This window comes from Dioscorea cayenensis, unplaced genomic scaffold (genome assembly GCF_009730915.1).
Source record: "Dioscorea cayenensis subsp. rotundata cultivar TDr96_F1 unplaced genomic scaffold, TDr96_F1_v2_PseudoChromosome.rev07_lg8_w22 25.fasta BLBR01001567.1, whole genome shotgun sequence".
Lineage (NCBI taxonomy): Eukaryota > Viridiplantae > Streptophyta > Magnoliopsida > Dioscoreales > Dioscoreaceae > Dioscorea > Dioscorea cayenensis.
Window position 1 is genome coordinate 43,581 of NW_024087958.1, and position 21,737 is coordinate 65,317.

General features: G+C 34.9%; 2 protein-coding genes across 7 annotated transcripts; one reads left to right on the plus strand and one right to left on the minus strand.

Annotated features, from left to right (window-relative positions):
* Positions 1-6,890: 6,890 nt before the first annotated feature.
* Positions 6,891-10,903, minus strand: LOC120256691. Its single transcript, XM_039264379.1, has 4 exons — positions 10,824-10,903; positions 9,613-10,359; positions 9,092-9,564; positions 6,891-8,674 (listed from the first exon to the last, which is right to left on the minus strand). The coding sequence occupies exons 1-4, from the start codon at positions 10,901-10,903 to the stop codon at positions 6,891-6,893; spliced, it is 3,084 nt and encodes a 1,027-aa protein (XP_039120313.1).
* Positions 10,904-11,657: 754 nt separating this feature from the next.
* On the plus strand, positions 11,658-17,269 carry LOC120256692 (probable disease resistance protein At1g61300). 6 transcript variants are annotated; one of them, XR_005535386.1, is made up of 4 exons: positions 11,658-12,207; positions 12,424-14,855; positions 15,304-16,325; positions 16,472-17,269. XR_005535386.1 is itself a non-coding variant. In XM_039264381.1 (4 exons), the coding sequence occupies exons 1-4, from the start codon at positions 11,983-11,985 to the stop codon at positions 15,579-15,581; spliced, it is 2,841 nt and encodes a 946-aa protein (XP_039120315.1). In that variant the 5' UTR covers positions 11,659-11,982; the 3' UTR covers positions 15,582-17,269. The 6 variants fall into 6 exon arrangements, 5 of the variants coding, with proteins under 5 accessions (XP_039120314.1, XP_039120315.1, XP_039120317.1 ...); XM_039264381.1 differs by having other exon boundaries at positions 11,659-12,207; positions 15,304-15,406; positions 15,501-17,269; XM_039264380.1 differs by having other exon boundaries at positions 15,304-17,269.
* The last annotated feature ends 4,468 nt before the right edge of the window (positions 17,270-21,737 follow it).

A 21,737-nucleotide genomic window follows, 5' to 3' on the forward strand; every position in this document is an offset into this window, starting at 1 on the left:
TTCTGCTTTTTCTTTCTGATGGTTGATTCAGTTGTTTATTAGCTTGTGGAGTAGTTTGGCCAATATACATCCAATCAAGACCATCTTGATGTAATCCGGAGGAAATGTTCGATTTGTTGAACTTAGGACGACCAACACTGAAGGCACCATTCCTCTTACTATCAGAAGTATCTCTGCTAGTGACAAATGAGCTACCAGTTCCACTAGAACCATCAAGCAATGCCTTCCCATCTGCAGTTGATTGATGAGAAGAGGAAGCATTAAAATCATTCATTCCAAATCAATGGTTGTTAAGGCCTTGCAGGTAATGGGGCAATGCTTTCTCTGCGCCTCTGATACTCATGTTTTTTATTATCAGTAACTTTGGGTGGTCAGAGGCGCAAGAAGGAGACAGCAAAGGGGGCGTAGACGAAGAGGGAGCAACCGGGGCCATGATGATCGTGTAGCTCCTTGAATAGCTTCATCAGATTGAGGGTTTCTTCCGCTTGGGCAGAGCTCTCTTAGAGAGATTTTGATGACGAGATGATTCACAAAAAAGCTCTCGGAGAGATTGGCCAGAACATTGCCAGATCATTATGGTCACGAGAGGATTAATTAACCTCTTTTGGAATCTCAAGATGGCAATATACCTGGAAGCCAACAATACCCACCCCATCTGCTTGGGTTCATACCAAACCAAGGCATCCTCAGAGTTGCAGGTTCCCATAATATTACTCCAAAACTGCACACATCACTCCTGGGATGGGAAGGAAACCATGCATAAAAAAAAATATATATATGAGATGATGATCCATAGAAAAGAAAATTGAAGGTGTTAAGCATCACAAGAAAATGAGTGCCGCCAGGCCAAATAAAACTATGATATATATACTTGAAATGTCTAGGAAGTAATAACTTGCTTAAGTGTACCTATAGAGCGAGAGAGAGAGAAATGCAGGTGTTTAGAAGGTTTGGATTGAGAGAGAGCGATGCTGGTATTGAGAGAGAGGAAAAGGGTTTATTAATATTATATAATATTGTTAATATTATATATAATATTAATATAATTATTACATCATCCAGTTCAACCAAATTGGGTCATCCGGTCTAACCAATTGACCCATGACCCAATTGTTTAATCGGTTCACTTCCCGGTCCGGTTCTGAAAACATTGCTCCCTACCATGCCCTGTCTCCACTGTAGAAAGAACACCCCCATCTTGCCCATTTCTTGGTTGGACTTCACCCCCACAACCATGCCTCCCTCTCCTTTGGCCACACCATGAAATCATTCCTTGGCATGAGAAATGTTAGAAATTCCAAGCTTCAAGAGGCCAAGGTTCTCTTCATCATCTTCTTCTTCTTCATGTTGCTACAACCTTGGAGAACTTGATTGGTTGGAGGTTGGAGAGTGAGCTCTGGAGTGGAGTGGCTTCTTCTCTATAGCTCTTTGGGTAAGTAAGCTCTCATTTTGCTTTTAGTTGAAACCTTATCTCTCATGCTTTGTTTGTTGCATTATGATGTTTGTCTTGAGTTGTAAGCCTTGTGTTGGTTGAGCATGTGCTAAGCCTTAGAAAAATCCTTGCTTGGCTAAATTCTATCCTTGTGTGTTCTTGGAATGTATGTATTATTCTTAGGATGGTTGTTGCCAAAAAGGTGCTAACACTTGGTCTTTGATCATGCACACCAGGTGCTTGTTGAAATGCTTTGGAGACCTTGTTGTTAGATTTTCTTCATTTCTTTGTCAAGTCTAGTTACCTTAAGATTGTATGTTTATTCAAGCTTGTGTGTATCACTTCCTTGCTATGGCAACATGTCTTCCCTAGCCTAATAGTTACTTTCCTTTGAGTAAGAAGTGCTTAGGATGCTCTCACTAGTTCATGTCATTGTTGTAGTCAAATGCTTAGTGGGTTTTTATTTGGCATTGAGCATTTAGATTTGGTTGCTATTTATAGGATATCTCAAAAAGGACTGATTTGGATTTGGAAGTGGGTTAAAATGGGAGCTATTCCAAATAAGTAATTTCACATATAGTTTTCAACTATATTTTGTTATATATATATATATATATTTCAGTTATATGTATTTTAATTATGTACTTGTGTATTATCCGCGGTCTTCTTGAGCAAAAATTGTTCTAGGGTTTGATAAATTGGATCTTGTGAACTTTGGGGTTATCTTTCATGTCACAAGAGCTTGGTTATTGCCATTGTTGAGTTGTTCTGTTCATTTATTTACATTGGAGATCCTACCAGGTTTTTAAAATGCTGGCATGGATTAGCATTGTTTTTGGTGTTTTGGAAATAAATGTTATTGTTCTGTTACTGGTTTTCTTAACCTTACATGCTAACATGTATTTATATATGTTATTAGTTGCATGGGTTACTCCTAGTTCTGTCCACCTATCATGCCACGTTCAATGCTTAAAGCATTAGCTTTTGTGATGGTGTTAACTGATCCCATCAGTTAAGCTTGAGGGTTATTATATGTCTGAGCATCATTCTTTTGTGTGCCTTATTTAATCTTTTCATTAGTGTGTTTTTACTGTGTGTCACCTCAGGGCACTATTTCAAATAATGGCCTTAACTTAATGCTGCTCATTAGTTAAAACTATGTTTTATCACACTGGTAGGCTAGTGTAGTTAACTCGTGAAAATCAGCTGATGTTGTTTTAAAGCCGGACATGTGGGTTGGTAAAGGTTTTGTTTGGATGAAGGGATTGGACACTATTGTCATGGGATTGATTGCTAATAGTGATATATACCCATGTTTGGGTATTTTACTATTAGCTTAGTAATGATTACTGTATGGTGCATAGTAAAAAAATTTGATTACCTCCAAAATTGGGGGGCATAGAGGGGAATAAACACTATTGATAGTAAAATGACATTTTTGCCCTTAGTTAAGATTTAATTAAATAATAATTATTAATTTAAATAACTAATTATAATAATTAAAGTAAATAATAATTAATATAAATTGAGCCATTTAAATATTATAACAATGAAAGGAAATGACAGTTTTGCCCCTACATAGATTTAATTAAATAAAATAAGTAATAAAAGTATTTAATTATGATAAGTAAAGTGAAATGATATTTTTGCCCCTAGTTAAAACTTAATTAAATAATAATTAATTTAAATAACTAATTATAATAATTAAATTAAATTATAATAAACATAAATTGAGTCATTTAAATATTATAATAATGAAAATAAATAAAAATTAACAAGAATTGTGTAATATACATATACATTATAATAATTAAACCGAAATGACTTTTTTGCCCCTACATAGATTTAATTAAATAAAATAGTTAATAAAAGTATTTAATTATGGTAATTAAAATGAAATGACACTTTTACCCATTAAATTATTTAATTGGTTAATGATAAAAAAATATTTATTCTAAATATTTGATTATAATAATTACATAGACTAAATATTTATTTATATGTAATTATTCTATATATTAATTTATCATTACTTACATTAAGAGCATTAAAGTAATTTATATATAATTCTCTATGTCACTTTTTCCATTCCCAATATTTATTCCTTCCAACCAAACACCTTTTTCATTACCATTACCATTACTTTTCTCATTCCCATTACCATTATCATTCCTATTCCGTGATCGAAACAGACCCTAAGTTTACTATTTTCTTAAGACTGTAATGGTTGGATGTTCTAATCTAATTCTTTTAGCTTTTAGTTATTTGTTAATTGTTAAATTATCTTTAAAAGCATGGTTAGTTTGGGTTTCTATTAAATTTTGTCACTTGTATTAGCAGTCAACTGCAATTTCACTCGTCTAATTAATTATTTATTTATCTATTTATTTTTATTATTTTTATTAGTTTATTTCTTATTTACCATTACCATTCCTATTTCATGATCCAAACCGACCCTAAGTTTACTATTTTCTTAAGACTGTAATGGTTGAATGTTCTAATCTAATTCTTTTAGCTTTTAGTTATTTGTTAATTGTTAAATTATCTTAAAAAGCATGGTTAGTTTGGGTTTCTATTAAATTTTGTCACTTGTATTAGCAGTCAACTGCAATTTCACTCGTCTAATTTATTTATTTATTTATTTATCTATTTATTTTTTTATTATTATTTGTTTATTTCTTATTTCCTTTTTTTTTTGTTATTTTTAAAATACTTGTTACTTTCTCAAAGTGGGATATTGCAAAACTTATTGGTATGCATTAAGTTAGCCTCCAATTATAACTATGTTCTAACCCAGTTAATAAGGATAAATATTGACCATGTCGATATGAACTTTGTAACTGAGACTATAGTTTCGCACCGCGCCACCGAGGTAAAACAAATGGCCGTAGTAAATTAGAGACACTTAAACGATTGGAAAACCACTTCGCTTTATTTTTCTATTTTGCAAAATGTTTATTGGATGCCGATATTTTGATTTTCTTAATGTTTTGGACTTAGAGATCCAGTTTCTTTACATTTATGTATCTAGTTCATGTTTTGCAACATGATGTTACTTTTAAATCTTTGAACTGTGGATTATTTATTGAACCTTTTGAAGCTCATCAAATTGTTCTTAATTTACGTGCATGTGGGGTTTCTACCTTGTCGGTTTGCAGTCGTTTGTTCGCTGCCTGGCTGAGTTCGGGGTGTGACTGACATGTGAGGTGTCGAATTAAAGCACTATATAATTTCTCAAATGCAGTAGAGTGAAGACCAAATCTCACAATTCTAGCAATAGATTTTGATGATAAAAATGGGCTATGCTTCAACCTTGAGAGACCAAAATCATAAACCTACATTGCATTGATATCAGAATGCTATCCCCAGAAAGTACAACTCTCCCAGTAGTAGTAGTAGTAGTATGTGGGGCCCATCTCCCATCTCCCTTGTAGATATGTGGGGAACTTTGAGGACCCACCTTAGAGGGTAGATTAGAGATACTTGTGATATTCTCTTTATTAGAACTATTCTTTGGAATGTTTTGACTTGCTTGACAAAAGATGCACATTTTTTTATTCATGTATTGTTCCTCCTTCATCCTTAATCATTAAAATTACTCTTATGTTTCTTTTTATGGATATCTGCGGCCTTAAGTGAAAAAGACAGAAGATGGATAGGTCAGCCAATTTAGTAAAAAAGAGTTTAGAGTATGTCCAACCTAGTGGGGAGCTTAACTAGCCTAATCAGAGTTTATTGTATAAACTCACACTGATGCTAGCCTAGCCTGATCAGAGTTTGTTGTTGGACCCACTTAGGGGACCTTGACTCCCTAGGCAGGGCCCAATCTTTGGTCGCCTAAGTGGTGAAGAGCCATAAGAGAAGCAAAGGACGCAAAAGCTAACGTGCAAAACCTAAGAAAGATTTTTCAACGTATTCATATATTTCATTGGACTAATCAAAAGGCATAAAAGAAGCAAGTTATTAAAGGTTTACATTATATAAATTATTATAGAAGAGGTGTCATTGCTTAATTTACCCACTAAGTCACCTTCTTTTACTCATAATACCACTAGTGCTTAGAATTTGTGGAAATAAAACACAGACACATGTTTCTAGTGAACCTGGTATGTATTGCACACCAAAAGATTTATGAATATATAAAGATTTTTTTTCTTTTATTTTTCTTTATTTTTAAATCAAGATTGTATGGTCTGAGACTCTGAACAGGTTGGAGAAAAAGATGAGAAGGTGAAACAATTATTGGATGAACATAACAGAGATATTTTGTTCCAAACTCTTGTTTTTTAAATTGTTTGTCAAGTTAAAAGAGTAGCAGTGCAATGAAATATTTGAAGGATATAACTATAAGTTGAAAGGTCCTTGTTTCTTATAGGGCAATGGTAAAATGAATTTATCTTCAACCTAGATATATATATATATACTAGTAGCTGACAAAGCAATCAGAATGATGGGCCATGTGGAACATGGGAGGTATTCATTCATTGTGGTTTCACAGAACATTCATTTGGGAAAACTCAAGAAAAAGATAAAGCTGTCAGTTGCAACTTTGGCCCCACAGAGAGAGTAACAAAAAACCTTAATATCCAACCTTAAAAATAATATATGGATGCAAAACAAGCTCCACCGACTTTAATGTCTCAAATTTTCTTCATTAACTGCCTCATGTTAGCTAGTATAAATAAAATAAGTGTAAGAGTTAAGGGCCGTAATTGAGTGAGAAAGTTGAGTGATTACTGGGAAAAGAAGAGAGTGAGTGAGTGAGTGCTCTGTGATACAAAAGTGCGTGAATGAGTGACAAATATAATGTGTAATAACAATAGACTAGAGTGAAGGGTAAGGCACTAGATAGAGCAGAGGTGTAGTAGTACTATATGATAATGATAGTGTAATATGCTATTTGACTGTGATTAATAAAAATAATTTTTAAATATTCTATCTCTTCTTGCTCTTGATAGGGGTGTACTGTTATATTATAAATATGTTCTATTATATTGAAATATTTACGAGAAGCTGAGATACGTGAGAATTGAAAATTTAAACTATTTACCATTTCGGTATTAGACAAACACTGAAAACGATAAATATTTTGTTATTTTATATATTATATTATATTATATATTGTGTACTGTTTTTATATCATTTATGTATTTTCATCAAGAATATTAATCATGTACGTACAGTCATGTAAACAATTTAAAATGTTATAATATTTGGGGCAGAAACCCATAACTTCTGTTTTTATATATTGTTTGATTTAAATGAAAAAATTGAGCATTAGTTATGTTAGTTGGCATTTAATTTAATTTTTTTTTTTTGAAAAAGTGGATAAACCACATTCATTCAACAACCCAACGAATAAAATACATCAGTTGGTCCACTAGCTGTGGAACCCAAGAAAACAACAAAAAATGAGGAACAACAGGTCTCCTCATGACCCACAAAAAAAACCAACGAACTACCCCACAGACATATCCATAGCCTCCTCAGTCGTATGAGCTGCCCCTGCCCCCTCAGACTGAGGTCCCGTGAACTCTAAACTTCGCTGAATAGAGGAAATGGAATCCTCAAGCGTCGATCTCAATCCCTCAGAAGCTGCAGAGAACCATGATAAAATGAAATGATCAGTTTTAACTACAACAGCATGCGGACACACACATTTATCAGAAAAGATAACATCATTTCTTGTAAGCCAAATCGCCCACACGAAAGCTTTAATCGCCCCGTCCCCAACCACGCAGGAACCAGCCCGCAAGGCATTCCTCCAGGCCCCCCACATAAACGACATCGAACTTGGAAGCGACGGCAACTGTAAAACCCTACTAATCTGCGCCCACACCTCAAGGAAGAAACGACACTGCAGAAAGAGATGATCCACCGATTCCACCGCTTCGTGACACAGCACACATGTGGCAGTCGGAAGTTTGTTGCACCTGCGCTTAGCTAAATTTTCAAGGGTAAGAATTTTATCCTTCCAAACCAACCAATTGAAAATATTGACCTTCCTCGGGCAAGGGCCCTTCCAAAAAAACTTAGCAATAGGGCACCGAAGCCCCCCGTCATTCAGTCGATCGTAGAAGGATTTAACCGAGAAGGATCTATTGACCGTCAAACTCCAAAGCTTCAAGTCTTTTCTAGGTCCAAAAGGAAAGTTCCGATTGGCAAGAAACAACACAAACTCATGGTCACTCGAAAAAGGTTGCCGATTAAGAAGATGCCTTAAATCAAACATCGTCGCATTTTGCATCGAACATGCCGAAAATTCGTTCGGCCAAAGATGCATTGGTGCCCGGCCATTGAGCCATCTATCCTTCCAAAACAGTGATTCCATTCCGGAACACACTTTAACCGTGACGCACCCATTAAAAGCCGAAAAGCCTTTCAGGACCCCCGACCAAAAGAAAGAAACCCTGCCCCGAGGTAGACAAAACAAATTCCAAGACGACAAGTTATAATTGAATTTAATCACCTTCGCACAACACCAATTTGAGTCAGTCAAAAATTTCCATCTCCATTTCCCCAGCAGGGCCCTGTTGAAAGCGTATAAATCCAAGATGCCCCAACCCCCTTGCTCCTTCGAACGACAAATATTCTGCCAAGCTACAAGGCGGCACTTAGGAATATCAATGTCATGGCCCGACCATAAGAAATCTCGGCGCGCCCGGTCAATGTCCTTAATTACCCATCTGGGTAATCTAAAAATGGACATCCAATACGTCGGCAAGGAGGAAAGGACCGAGTTTAATAAAGTAAGCCTTCCACTAATTGAGAGATAATTTGATTTCCAAGAAGACAGCCGTCCTTTGATTTTATCGATCAAGTTCCTCCAGTCTTGTTTACGAGGCCGTCTTCCAGAAATCGGAATGCCAAGATAATGAACCGGCAGACGACCCACGGCACAACTGAAGGTGCTCGCAGCCCACCTATCAGGAAGCTGGTTCATGTTGGTAGAAAAAAGACAAGTCTTGGCAAAATTGGTTTCCAGCCCCGACAGTCCTTCAAACATCAGTAAGATCAACTTAATAATTCTCAAGTCTTCCGGCCCACCAGTGGTCAAAATTAGGAGATCGTCCGCATAGTGCAAATTACAAATGCTACCAAAATCCCCAACCGGTATTCCAACCAAAATATGGGAACTCAGCGCGTTCTCAAACAAAGTACTCAGCACATCCGTAATCAAAACAAACAATAAAGGCGACAACGGATCACCTTGCCGCAGTCCACGTTGATATCTAACATATCCTATAGGGGATTCATTAATAAGGATAGAGGCCTTAGATGATCTCAGAAGATTGTGGATCCAACCTATCCATCTTGAACCAAAACCTCTCGCTCTCAGCAAATCAAACATGAAATCCCAGTCAACCGAGTCAAAAGCCTTAGCAAAGTCCACTTTTAACACATGGCCATTCAAATTTCTTTTTTGGATACTAAATAACATTTCCTCAGCCGTAGCAATATCGTCTAGAATGCATCTACCTTAAAGAAAGGCTGACTGGGCATGATCCACCAGAGAGTCCATCACCGTGCCCAGCCTCGTAGTAAGAATCTTGGAAATGATTTTCAGGGAGGAATTAATTAAACTGATTGGTCGGTAATCTCCTGGGGATGCAGGGCTTGATACCTTAGGAATGAGAACGATGCTTGCCTAGTTAATACGTTCCAAGTTCGCCTCCCCAGAGTAAAAGTCTTCACACAACTTCAAAACCTCAACTTTGACAATCTCCCAAAAAATTTTAAAGAACATCATTGGAAAACCATCAGGACCCGGAGCCTTGTCACTACCTAAGTCAAAGACCGCCTTTTTAACCTCCTCCATAGAGAAAGGACGCTCCAAGTGAGATAAATCAACCCTAGCTTTATTCCTCAAGAGCCTATTCAGGTCAGCCTTAAAGCGGAACGGGCGTTGTTGACCAAATAACGCTCGAAATTGATTTTCAAACACTTTCCCGATCTCCCTGACCTCCGAGACCGAAACCTCACCAACCTTGACAGAGGGTATAAAGTTGGTGTTTTTTCTGCCATTTGCGACTGAATGAAAATACTTTGTATTTTCATCCCCTTCCTGGAGCCAACGCAATCTAGATCTCTGTTTCCAGTACAGCTCCTCCTGTTTACGAATCTCACCCAAACTATCCCACAGACCAATCTCCTGCTAGGCTTCCTCATGATTCAGAAACCTGGATTCTTTGGTGATATCCAAAAACTCTAACTCATGAAGAAGGGCCAACTTTCGCAGTTTTATGGAACCAAAACTCTCCTTGGACCAAACACGCAGTTTATCCCTTAGCCATTGCAACTTTTTGGATAGCACAAAAGCCTCGCACCCCTGCGGGTTGAAACTATTCCACCACTGGGAGATCAAACCGGCGAAACCGTCCACGGTATTCCAAGCAAGCTCGAAACGGAACGGCCTTGGGTTAGAGCAGTGCATACCCACCTCAAGCCTAATCGGAACATGATCAGAACCTAGACGAGGGAGGCAATTTTGGATCAATCTAGGAAACATCTCGGCCCAAGTCCTATTGACAATAAACCTGTCAAGCTTCACCCAAGTAGGATTGACTTGCCCATTCGACCACGTAAACCTTCTACCCACAGTTGGGGGTTCGAAAAGACTCAAATCATTAAGGAAAGAAGACGCATCCCGGATATCCCTAAGGTTTGGAGGCCCATCACTTTTATCCTCCAAAGCGAAAATTGCGTTGAAGTCACCACCAACCACCCAAGGAACACCCTGGGCAGGGCAACGACCCCGAATCTCCTCCCAAAATTCAGCCTTTAACTGACGAACATTAGGTCCGTATACCGAGGTACATCTCCAATGGAAGTTTTCCTTTTTGGAAAAGAAGTCGACAGAAACGGAGAAGGCACCCCTCGATGCAATCGACCCAATGAGGTGGACACTATTCCACCCAATAACAATACTGTCAGAAGAACCAACCGAAGGAAGAAAAATAAATTTATCTAAACGGGGTCCACATTTAATTTAATTCTAATTTACTTCAATTATTTTCTCTTTAGAAATGAATCTATTGTTTATTTATTTATTTAGTGTCTTATCATACTAGTTTTATTTTTTCCATCTTCAAATAGAAGTTATATTTTAATTTTGTGATGCAAAACTAAATAGAGACTCTTTATTCCAATAACACCTAAAATTATTGATTTATTATGAAACTTTCTAACTTTAAATAATATATGGCTGTAGAACAAGATAATCTAAACTTTGATAATTAAATTATGCCAATACCACTCAAAGTTTCATAAAATATGGCATGTGGAGGAGAAGTCACATAAATTATTTTCGCCCTCTTTGATGTTGATTGATAAATGTTAAAAATGACAGACAAATCTTGTCACCTTAGAAACCCTGATTTTGGTGGCAAACACTATAGCGGCATGGCTACCACCATCAATGACATGGTGCCCATGAATCTTGTAGAATATTGCAAGATGAGATAAACCCATCATATTACATGGATTTTGACTATGTTGTATTGGGTCAGATGACAAAGATGACCACCCTTTATGCCTTATTTTTTTTCCTTATCAACTGCGATGAGTGTACTATTTTAAAGTAATAGTGATATCCAAAAAATCAATGTTTTGAAATCCAATTTAATTTGACCGGTTAAATTAAATTTTATCATGCTATAGGCTGCATTTATGATTAGATCCGGTGTAAGAAATTGATCCAATTAATTTGATCGTGCTTTTTGTTGAAATTATCAACTCAGTCGAACCGGATTAACTCTGGAAACTATGTATAATTTTTTTTAATAATATGTTTTACTTTTATTAATATTTTAAATTGTATGAAATTACCATGAAATATTTGTTGTATTTTTTTTTACATATCAAATATTTTAATTTCATTTTAATGAATTTTAAGTACTATATTAATTAGTTTAATTATTAAATTTGTTTTTAAAATAGTTATTAAATTTATTAGTATATTTATTAAATTTTAATTAAATTTTATAATTTTTAAATTTAATTATTAACACAATAAAATGAGTATTTATGAACTTTTTATATCATTTCTAGCATGTTATTTAATAATTTTAATTATCATATTTATACTTTGGTGATCATTAATTCATTGATTTTTGTTCATCCCATCCCATGTGCATTATGACACTCTTGTTGCTATCTGAATGGTTTTGATAAATTACTAAATAAATAGCAGATAAATTTTTTTTTTTTTCCAAAGAAACCATCTTTCTCTCTTTGTAGATATGGTCCCAGAGAAAGAAGAAGGGAAAGAAACAAGGCATGGCAAAAGGACATGGGGTTGTTACTGGCCTCTAAAGTCCTCAAAGCTCTTCCTACTCACCTTTATCATCTAGATATCACCATTCACCACCATCACCAGAAACCATAACAGTACCTTGTGAGGGAGGGTGAAGATCTCTCGCTAACTTTCCCTTGTCTAACCTTCCTCTTCTCAAACCCTGCAGACTTTCTCTTGATCTTCTATCTTTAAGCTGTGATTGCTTAACAAGCTTCAATCTGTGTTTTCAATCTTTGCATGAATTTTGAGATACATGGATCTGGTGAAGGGCTGTCTTCCTTTGTGTTCTGGCATCATGCAAAACTCTGTTGTGCTTCAGCACATGAGCTTTGTATTCCATCCCAAAGGGAAACTTGATGAGTTGGAGAGTGTCATGAGAGATCTCATGGCCAAGAAGGAGGATATTCAGAGAGAGCTTGATCATCCTCGAAATAAGGGAAAACGACCCAACAGTCAACTTCGACGCTGGCTTCACAAGGTAAAGCTTCTTCTGCCATAATAGTTAAGACTTCTTCTTCTTCTTCTTCTAAATTAAGATGTATACAAAGATGTATATATTGAACTGTATATGAATATGTATATATTACACCATAGAATTTATGCTTTGGTTAGTAATTTGAATTTGTAATAATATAGAAAAGTAAGTTGTGTTCCACGAAGATTTTTTAGCACCATTTGAATCGGTTTTGAACAGGCTGGAGAAACGGAAGATAAAGTACAACAATTATTGGATGAATATAGCAAAGGTAATTGTGATGCATTCTCTTGGTTAAAAAATTGTTATTCAAGGTATAAAATTGGCAGTGAAGCTTTCAAATTGAAAGATGAGATAGATGTACTGTTGAAAGACAAACAGTCAGAAATCTCACTCGTGGAGACACAACCGCCTCTACCAGTTCCTGCTTCTCACAGAATATTGGGAAAAGGTATTGCCTCCAAACTTGATACTATTTGTAGTTATCTAACAGATGAAACAGTCGGAATGGTGGGCGTATGGGGCATGGGTGGTGTTGGCAAGACCACACTCCTGAGAAAAATTCAGTCATTGTTAGATAATGCTAACATGGCATTCGATCATGTGTTATTTATCGTCGCCTCGCAAAATATTCAGTTGGAAAAGCTCAGGGAAGAGATTGCTAAAAAGTTGCAATTGCCCTCTTCTGCTGGTACGGAAGACATCTTCAATGTCCTAAAAATTAACAACTTTGTTTTGCTTTTGGATGATATATGGGAAGAAATAGATCTTAATGATCTTGGAATTCCCCATCCTTGCGGTGACAATAATTCCACCAAACAATACAAATATAAAGTGGTTTTCAGTACTCGATCTGAAGATGTGTGTGCCCGAATGGGAGCAAGCAAAATGATTAGAGTGGAATGCTTAGAACCAGACGAAGCATGGGATCTTTTCAAGGACAATGTCAATTCAGATGTTATTGAGTCAGATGAAAGGATCAATAAAATAGCAAAACAAGTGATAAATGCGTGCAGTGGCTTGCCTCTTGCTCTGAAAGTGATCGGTAAGGCCATGTCAAACAAAAAAACTCTTCCAGAATGGAAATTTGTTTTGAGATCATTGGAAAGTTCAAATACTAAAGTAGTTCAGGGCGTGGAGGAATCACTGTTTCCCATTTTGAAATTCAGCTACGATAATCTGCCTGATAATGTCAAAAATTGCTTCTTATCTGCTTCCATGTTGCAAGGGAGACCTAAATATAAACTTTTAGAATGCTGGATGGGTTTAGGCCTGGTTGGTGATTTTGTCTATCTACAAGAAGCTTTTGACAAAGTAGAATATATACTGAAGACTCTAGAGGAATCATGTTTATTGTATTTTTCCCATGATGGCTATATGTGCTTCCATGATGTAATTTATGAGATGGCAATGTGGATAGCATCAGATTGTGGAATGAACAGGAATAAATGGATAGCGAAAGGCTATTATGGGTTCACAGAAATACCAACAAACGACACAAAGAATTGGAGATTTGCAAACCGAGTGATGACAGCTGGCGACATGGAGCTTTTGCCAATTTTGTCTCATCAATGTCCTGATTTGTTGTGTTTAATGATACTTGAAAGTTTTCTTTTGAACAATATTCCTGAAGGATTTTTCCCACAAATGCCAAATTTGATGTATTTGGATCTTTCAAGAACTGGTATCAAAGAGCTTCCAAAAGACATCAAATGTTTGGTTAATTTACAATACCTAAACATTTCGGATACGTTGATCTCATCACTTCCAAAGGAGTTGGTATACTTGAATAAAATGCAATATCTGTTATGCAGAGATTTGGGAGGGCTTAGCAAGGTAGAGGATGGTCTCATGTCAAAATTACAGAAGTTGAAGGTCATTGACTTATATCCGTATGGGTGGGTAGAACCAGATGAGTTAAAGCTATTGAAGAAACACATCAGAGCAATAGGAATGCGTGTAGTATCACAAGAGGTTCTCCAACAACTCTCATACTTGCCAACTACTCAGCTTTGTATAGAAAATTTGGATAAATTGATCTCTCTTTCATTTGATACTTTAAGTTGCAAAAATCATGGATTCTTGCATGCACTACAAATTAAATCATGCTCACAGCTTGAGAGGCTTGTGATGAATGGAATTGAGACTCATCTCAATGACCTAATAATCTGTGATGTCAAAAAACTGCTGAATATTATTTGGACAGATCTATCACCTCCAGAATTTTTTCATATGTTGAAGAGGTTATGTATATTTAGATGTAATTTGACTAGCTTTTCTTGGGTCCTGCATCTCCCTTGTCTTTTTGAATTAAATATAGAAGATTGTGCAGAGATAGAAATGCTGTTTTATCCTGAGGAGAGAGAAATCCAACCAGTTTCAGAATGCCTTATGTTCCCTGCTCTGCAGTCTTTATTTTTAATAAAGCTACCAAAATTAGGTAGCATAAGCAATTTTGCATTGGATTTCCCTCGACTTTCACAGCTGACAGTGCGTCAATGTCTTAATCTGAAGAAGCTTCCATTCAGGCATGGCATTAACAACCGCCAAATAACATACATTAATTGTAAGAGAAAATGGTGGGAAAGCTTAGAGTGGGATGATGGTATCATCCCATCTCACCTTGCACCTGACTATTCAACCATTTTTTGGTAGGTAAGTTTCACGCTTTTCTTTTATTCTTTAATTGGACAAGCCATTTCAAATAGTAATATGCTGCATATAAATAAACACCTATTTATATTCATTTCCAACTTCTTCCCATGTACTGTGGATTCATGAATGGCAAAGTTTTTAATGGAACTTTCTATTAATTAATTCATTGCTGTAATATAAGATTTTTTTTTATTGTAGAAATCATTTTTATTATTCACTCTGAGTTCTTATAACATTAGGAGCTTTAATATTCATTATATCTGTATAACTCTATAAAATCTTAATTTGAAATGGGCATTTATTAATCTGGCACATGGATGCACACATTAGAACACCAAGACTTGAAATATTATTAAAGACGTGGACATTGTTTAATTAAGCATGGAGCATTAACAACTTATTAAGAATGATTGATTACTTTGCTGAATATGCATGTCTATGTAGGATGAGTAAAGTGAATGGACGACTAATTGCAGCGAATGAACAGTCTTTAAGTTTTCTCTTTTTTTGTCTGCACAAATTAGAAATCATCTCATGCTCAAATCAAGTAAGATCATTTGGAGAAGATGTCCTTTCTTTTCTTTTTTGTTTTCAAATTCAATGTGAAACTAACATTGAAAAATCTTGCCATCCTTTGACAGGTCTTTAAGTTCCTGGGTTTTACATCTCCAAAAGGTTCTCAGAACTGCAAATTCTCTTTGCGAATAATCAGTGATCTATGAAATTTACAGTGCAAATTTGCTTCAGAAAATCGCTCTTGTGTTGTTTTTGGGTTCCCTTCTCAAATCTGAACACTTCGATTGGTTTCTTATTTATACCGTTGTGAAGAAATGTTATTATTTGGGTTGGAAGTTCCAGGTTTGTTTATTATTATCTTATGTTTTTCCTAAATTAAGGTTGGCTTGGATGTTCATAGATTGAAGACATTTTTTGTTGGATTGTATCTTTCATTCAGACTATTTAGAAGTGAGTTGTGCTTTTTGAACATGTTGGATTTATTCGGAAGCATATATATACGTGATGTTGCTTATCTGTTAATATCACATACATTGCGAAGGATTATGTGAGGACTTTGACCAACTTCAAAAGCATCAGTTTTGTTGATGTGCAGATAAGCAGAATGATCTGCAATATGGGGCCTCAGAACTGGGACCTGACTTTATATTTGGGGCTGGTGTTGTGATTTTTGTTTTTTGCTTCTGCTGCTTTTTTTTTTTTTCCTTTCTTTTCTTCTGTTGGCAGGTGAAAGAAGAAACGAAGGCAAAACCAGGTGTTGGTAAATGTGCTGCTCGTAAATGGAAGCGGATGCTTTGGCACTTCGGAAAGGAGTTTCCTTATGGATTCGGTGTGACAATAAGAGCCTACTCACAAGCTAAGGCAAACGTGGAGAATCAAAAGTTAAATATCGCAATGCTAAAGAAGCACTAGTAGAAAATGAGTCTTTTGTTACAACAGTTATTGATAAAGTGATGTTTCTGTCATAATTTTGTATTGTTCTTAATTGGTTATCCTGTCTGCTTGGGTTGAATTATTTTGTGTAGATTTTCAAGACACATATTTCTAATGTGGTTGTTATAATTTATTATTTTTCCAATGGTGTTTTTATGGGCAGGTGGGGGCAAATGTGTTTCTAGCTTGGCTGTGGAAATGAAGGCTTTGGCATTTTGAAAAAGAGTTTGTATTGTGTTCGAGATGCATGGAGTTTGCTAGAAGATTCAAAGTGAGCCAGACCAGTGTGAAATTTTGAAATCAAAGCTTTTATTTCGCAATGGAGAAGTTTGGCATGGCACATTTTCAAAAGATCATCTAAAGCCTGATCAGGGTGAAATTATAACAGGTGAAAGAGGCTAAAGCTTTGATGGCAGCTTTGACAGTTATAAAAGATGAATATTGGAGATGCTCAAACATTTATATCAGTTGCAAGGAACTTTGGAGGGTGCTGCAAGGACTTGAGGATTCTAATTATTGGCACCATTCTTGCCTCATCAACGGACTTAAGCAGGTTTTGAGACATTTTCAAAATCCTACGTTGGAGCTGATTCTGTCATCTGATTGAAGGTCTGCTCGTATGAAGCTGAAGTTGAAACTATATTTCCCAGATTTGCTTGTTATAAATATAGTTAATTCTGTTTCAGTTTTGTTTTTCAGTTTGGTGTCTAAAGTTCGGTTTTAAATTTCTGGGTGTATTAGTTGCTTTGTGACTAGTGATGTAAAGTGTGTGGGTAAATGGCTTAAGTTCGAGGCATGAAGTTGTGTTTGTTTGGTTGGTGTTTTGTTTAAAGTCTAGGTTGTTTGGTTTTCTTAGAGAGAAGCTGAAAAGCTAAGATAATTGAAGGTTTTGGTGTTCTTCTGAACTTGTTATCAGCAAGGAATGGAAAAACCTCAATGGCTGATGAAGATGCTTTCTCAAGCTGGTTTTATGTATTAATAGTTGAGTTGTTTTCTTTTGTTTGTTTTGTTAAGAGTTTTCTGGTTGGGTCTTGGGTGCTCCTTTTGTTTTTTGTAAGTTTGTTCAGTTTTTTAATAAACAGCTACTCCTGTAGCTCCTTCATACCAAAAGATGATTTCATAATCATGATATTGTATGGTTGAATTGTTAGATTCAGCAATTCTTCTCAAACAAAATTTCAGCCTCCAATCATTTGTGGGTTGATAGAAGACATCTAATACTAGGTTTCCAACAATTGAGATCAGGTTCAGAGCTCTATATATTTGTTTAATAATTTCTAAAAGCATCTTTGCTCTTGTACCTTTTTTTTTCTGCTGTTCATGCCATGGTGGTTGTGTCTGCTATTGCAAAATCCAGCAGAGCTTTTGTGGGATCTGATTTAATATAGTGAAGGCTTTTGGATTGACTTGGAACTTTGAAGTCCCCATGTTTTTTCCCTTTAAATTTGGAGGTGTTTTTCATGTAAAAATCTTGTGTTTGATTTGGAAGTATATATCTTCAATAACTTCTCAACCATTCAGATTCACATACATTTGGTATCATTTTCCCACATCACTGTACTTTTATAATTAGAGCAAAGCTATTGTTGATACCAAAACCAAAATCTTCTCAAGCTTAATACTCTGTCATTATCATTGAGTTTTAAAGTTGATATTTATTCTCACAGGAACTTGTAAACCAAAAATTAAAGAATGATTTATAACCAAATAATTTGTTTTAAAACCAAATATTTTTCAAACAAGTCTTGAGCCCAAACTACCTGTGCTAGTAAACAGCTGCAATTAAGGAAACTTATAACAAGTAACTTCTGTCCGACATTCATCCAAAACATCTCCATCAAAATCAGGGTCCAGGAATTTCTTCACAGCCATTTCCTATTGTTCATATACAATACAGAAAAATTATAACATCTCGAACCTGAAGTTTGTTTACTATTATTATCTTTTATATTTTCTATATTTAGTCTGGTTTGGAAGTTCATTGGTTGAAGACATTAATTGTTTCATTGTATCTTTCATTCAAACTATTTTTAAATAATTAAGTTGTGCATTCCGTATATGTTGAATTTATTTCGAATCAAGCATATACGTATAATGTTGTTATCTTTTAATATCAGTTATGTTCCTAACAACATTAGTTTAGCCAACGACCTTTGGGTCTATTGGTGCACGGGTCACCGATAGAGCTCTCACCGAGTGGTGAGAGTTTGATTCTCGACTGAGGGCATATTTCTGGAAGTTATGAATAGTCATACTGATGTGGTAAGGGCATGACTTGGCATGCCACATTAGGAGGCTGTTAAGTTAGTCTGATGACACAATTGAATGTGAATCTAAAGTTATGGTACCCAATTGTAGGGGCGGCTCAAAACTTAGAAAGGCCTAAAGCCCAAGCATAAAACGGGGCCATAATTAATTAATAAGATAAAAAAATATTAAAGAAACCACAATGCAAAACAACACAACAAAATGATAGACACCATGACAAACAACAAAAAACAAATAAAAAAAATTATAAAATAAAACTAGTTAAAAAAGAAAATCCCTCATTTACATAAATTCAAAAATTGTTTAGTTGACTTGATATTATCTTTTTATCTTCAAAGCACATCCATTTCTTCATGTTGAAAAAGATCATTGAGGCTAAGTAATCTAACAAAATACAAGTTGATCAAAAACTCCTTTTGGGAATACAACTTGAGCTTCCAAGCAATTGCAAAGGTTTCATTTTAGCTTGTAGACTTTAAAAGAACTCCACAACTAATTCTCTTGCAAATATAATAGTATTAAAGTTATTCACTAGCATAAACCAAATTCCACTCATTTAAATTTTCTTGCCAAGATGTGTTAGTAATATTAGTGTAGAAAGTAAGAGATTGAGTAGATTGAATCAACTTCCCTGTCTCAAGTTTGTTGTCCCTTGTAAAGTCTGTAACACTTTGAAGTCCATCAAATAATGAGTTGAAAATCTTGTTGTCGCCCAGGTTACATCTGGCCTACCACAAAAACTATACACCAGTAGCTAACATAGATTTAAAGTAAAGAGAAACCCATCAAAGCATGCCAAATAGTCATGATTCAATCCCATACTTGATGAGTATAATTTGCACTTAATATATAGACCTTCTTTAACTAATAATGAATTAAATTTGAATTATTTTAAACAAATTTTACTCCTAATTTTAGTATTATTGCATTGTAGGAAAGAAAGAGAATGATTCGAAGGAAGAACATGTAAAGGAACAAAATTGGAGAAAGAGCAAAGTTTCAACAAAGAGGGAATAAGCAAATCAGAAAATCTAGCGCCTAGACGCTAGCATGCAGTGCTTAGGCGCTACAACATTAAGAGGTGCAAAACAAAAACTATAGTGCCTAGGCGCTACAATCTCTGGCCCCTAGGCGCTACCCCGATTTTTATGTTATAAAAGGGGCTAGGGTTGAGACAAAAGGGGGGAGAATTTCGGAGATCAAGAGACCGGGAGTGAAGATTCGGCGTGGATTCATTGCCAGGCTTTAGTTTTTAGTTTTGTTTGATTATTTGATTATGAACCTTATTTATATGTCGAACTTTGCAATTATTATGTTCTAAATACTTTTCCTAGGGCTATGATGTAGCCAGACTATGAAACCCTAAATTCATCTTTGTTTAATTTAATTGATGCTTGTTTCAAGACTATGTTGGATATTTTAATCTATGCTTAATGCTTGTGATTGCTTGATCACCAATTGCATGAATATTAATTTGATTTGAGACCGAGAGGTGATAATTGAATTAGGTCTTTGTTGAAATATCGTACAATCATCATAAGATAGAGATATTTATGAGGTTGTATGCATCATTATAAATTTCTAGAGCTTAATGAGTTCCATAAGTTCTCAGTTATCTCAGAGATGATGTTAAATTATCTAGTGAAATATGCTATTGATGCTTGAGAAAGATCAATATGTAATTTAGGAAAATTTGATGACAACATAAGAAGCAAACATTGATTGATTGAATTAGATGATCTAGGTGGAATTAGTCTAATTGAACTCGGAAACCCTAGAATCTCTTGACATTGATTTCTCCTTAGCTCTCTCTCTCTCTCTAGTCCTTGAATTGGATTTACTAAATTAAACCTCTTCAATTTCAGTAATCAAGTAGAATTAGGGTTAGTAATTTTGGTAATTAATAAATTCAATCCTCGTGGGAACGATACTCTCTTATCATTATATTACTTGTTTGCGATAACGTATACTTGCGTTATATAAATCACAACCAACAATACTATAAAGACATCTACACTATTTAAATAAACTCCAACATAATCAATTAAGAGGTTCAAACATATTTTGCTTTAATAAAATTATAATGAAGAGAAATCCAATGCCAAAATAGAAGATTAATATGCCATTCTATAAAGGAAGAATTTCTCACTACCAAAATTTATTTAAAATTTATTTTTCTCTCGTTTTGAGATGCAAAGTTATTAATTAAGGTTTTATAATCAATTTCCTCTAACATTTGTTTTTCAATTGATAATAGGGACAATCCATTTAATCTTTCTTGAGACATTGTTGATCTTAGATAAGATTTTATTAATTTCAATTTTGAAAAACTTCTTTCAGCTGAAGCAACAATTATAAGAGTCGTTAACATTATTCTATAGGCAATATATGCATTTGGAAAAGAATAAAGTCTTTACATTTGATTAAGTATGTCAATTAGAGTATTATCTTCTACTTGCATGATTTCTCTTAATACTTTCAATTCAAAAAATAAACCTAAACCATCGATATCAGAGTAGCTATTATGCTATAAGAAACATTGAAGGTTAATGCAACATTGTTTTAAAGTCTCATTATCTAATGATTTCAATTTCTTACCACTAAATAGAAAGCCAAAAGTATTATCATATAATTTGAATTGTTCAAATCTACTTTGAAGTGAAAGAATAGCATTGTCCACAATATATAAGAAATAATCAATTCGAAAAGATTCTTCAATGGCCTTTGTTGTTTCACAAGTATCATTGTCATCAAATTGTCTTTCTCTTCTTATAACACATTTCTCACAAAATTTAGGTTCTACATTCATTTCAAATGCAATTTCTTTAGTAGACACCATAGCATTTGTAAATCCTTCTTCTATATATTTTTGAAAAAAAGAGATACGACATTTTATTTGATCTATAGAAACATCAATATACATATCTTTTGATTGTAACTTTTTGCTAATTGAATTAATAGCAAATAATATATCATACCAAATAGTCATGGCCAATAAAAACGCAAAATTTGCAAGCTCATATATTGCTAAACAATTAGCTTCACTTTTAGTTTTTGGATCCTCACTAACTTCTAATATTAATAAAGCATCTTTTATTTCTGGAGTTTGAAAGCTTATAGCTTTAACACTTTCAATACAACTTTCCCAACATGTTTGTGAT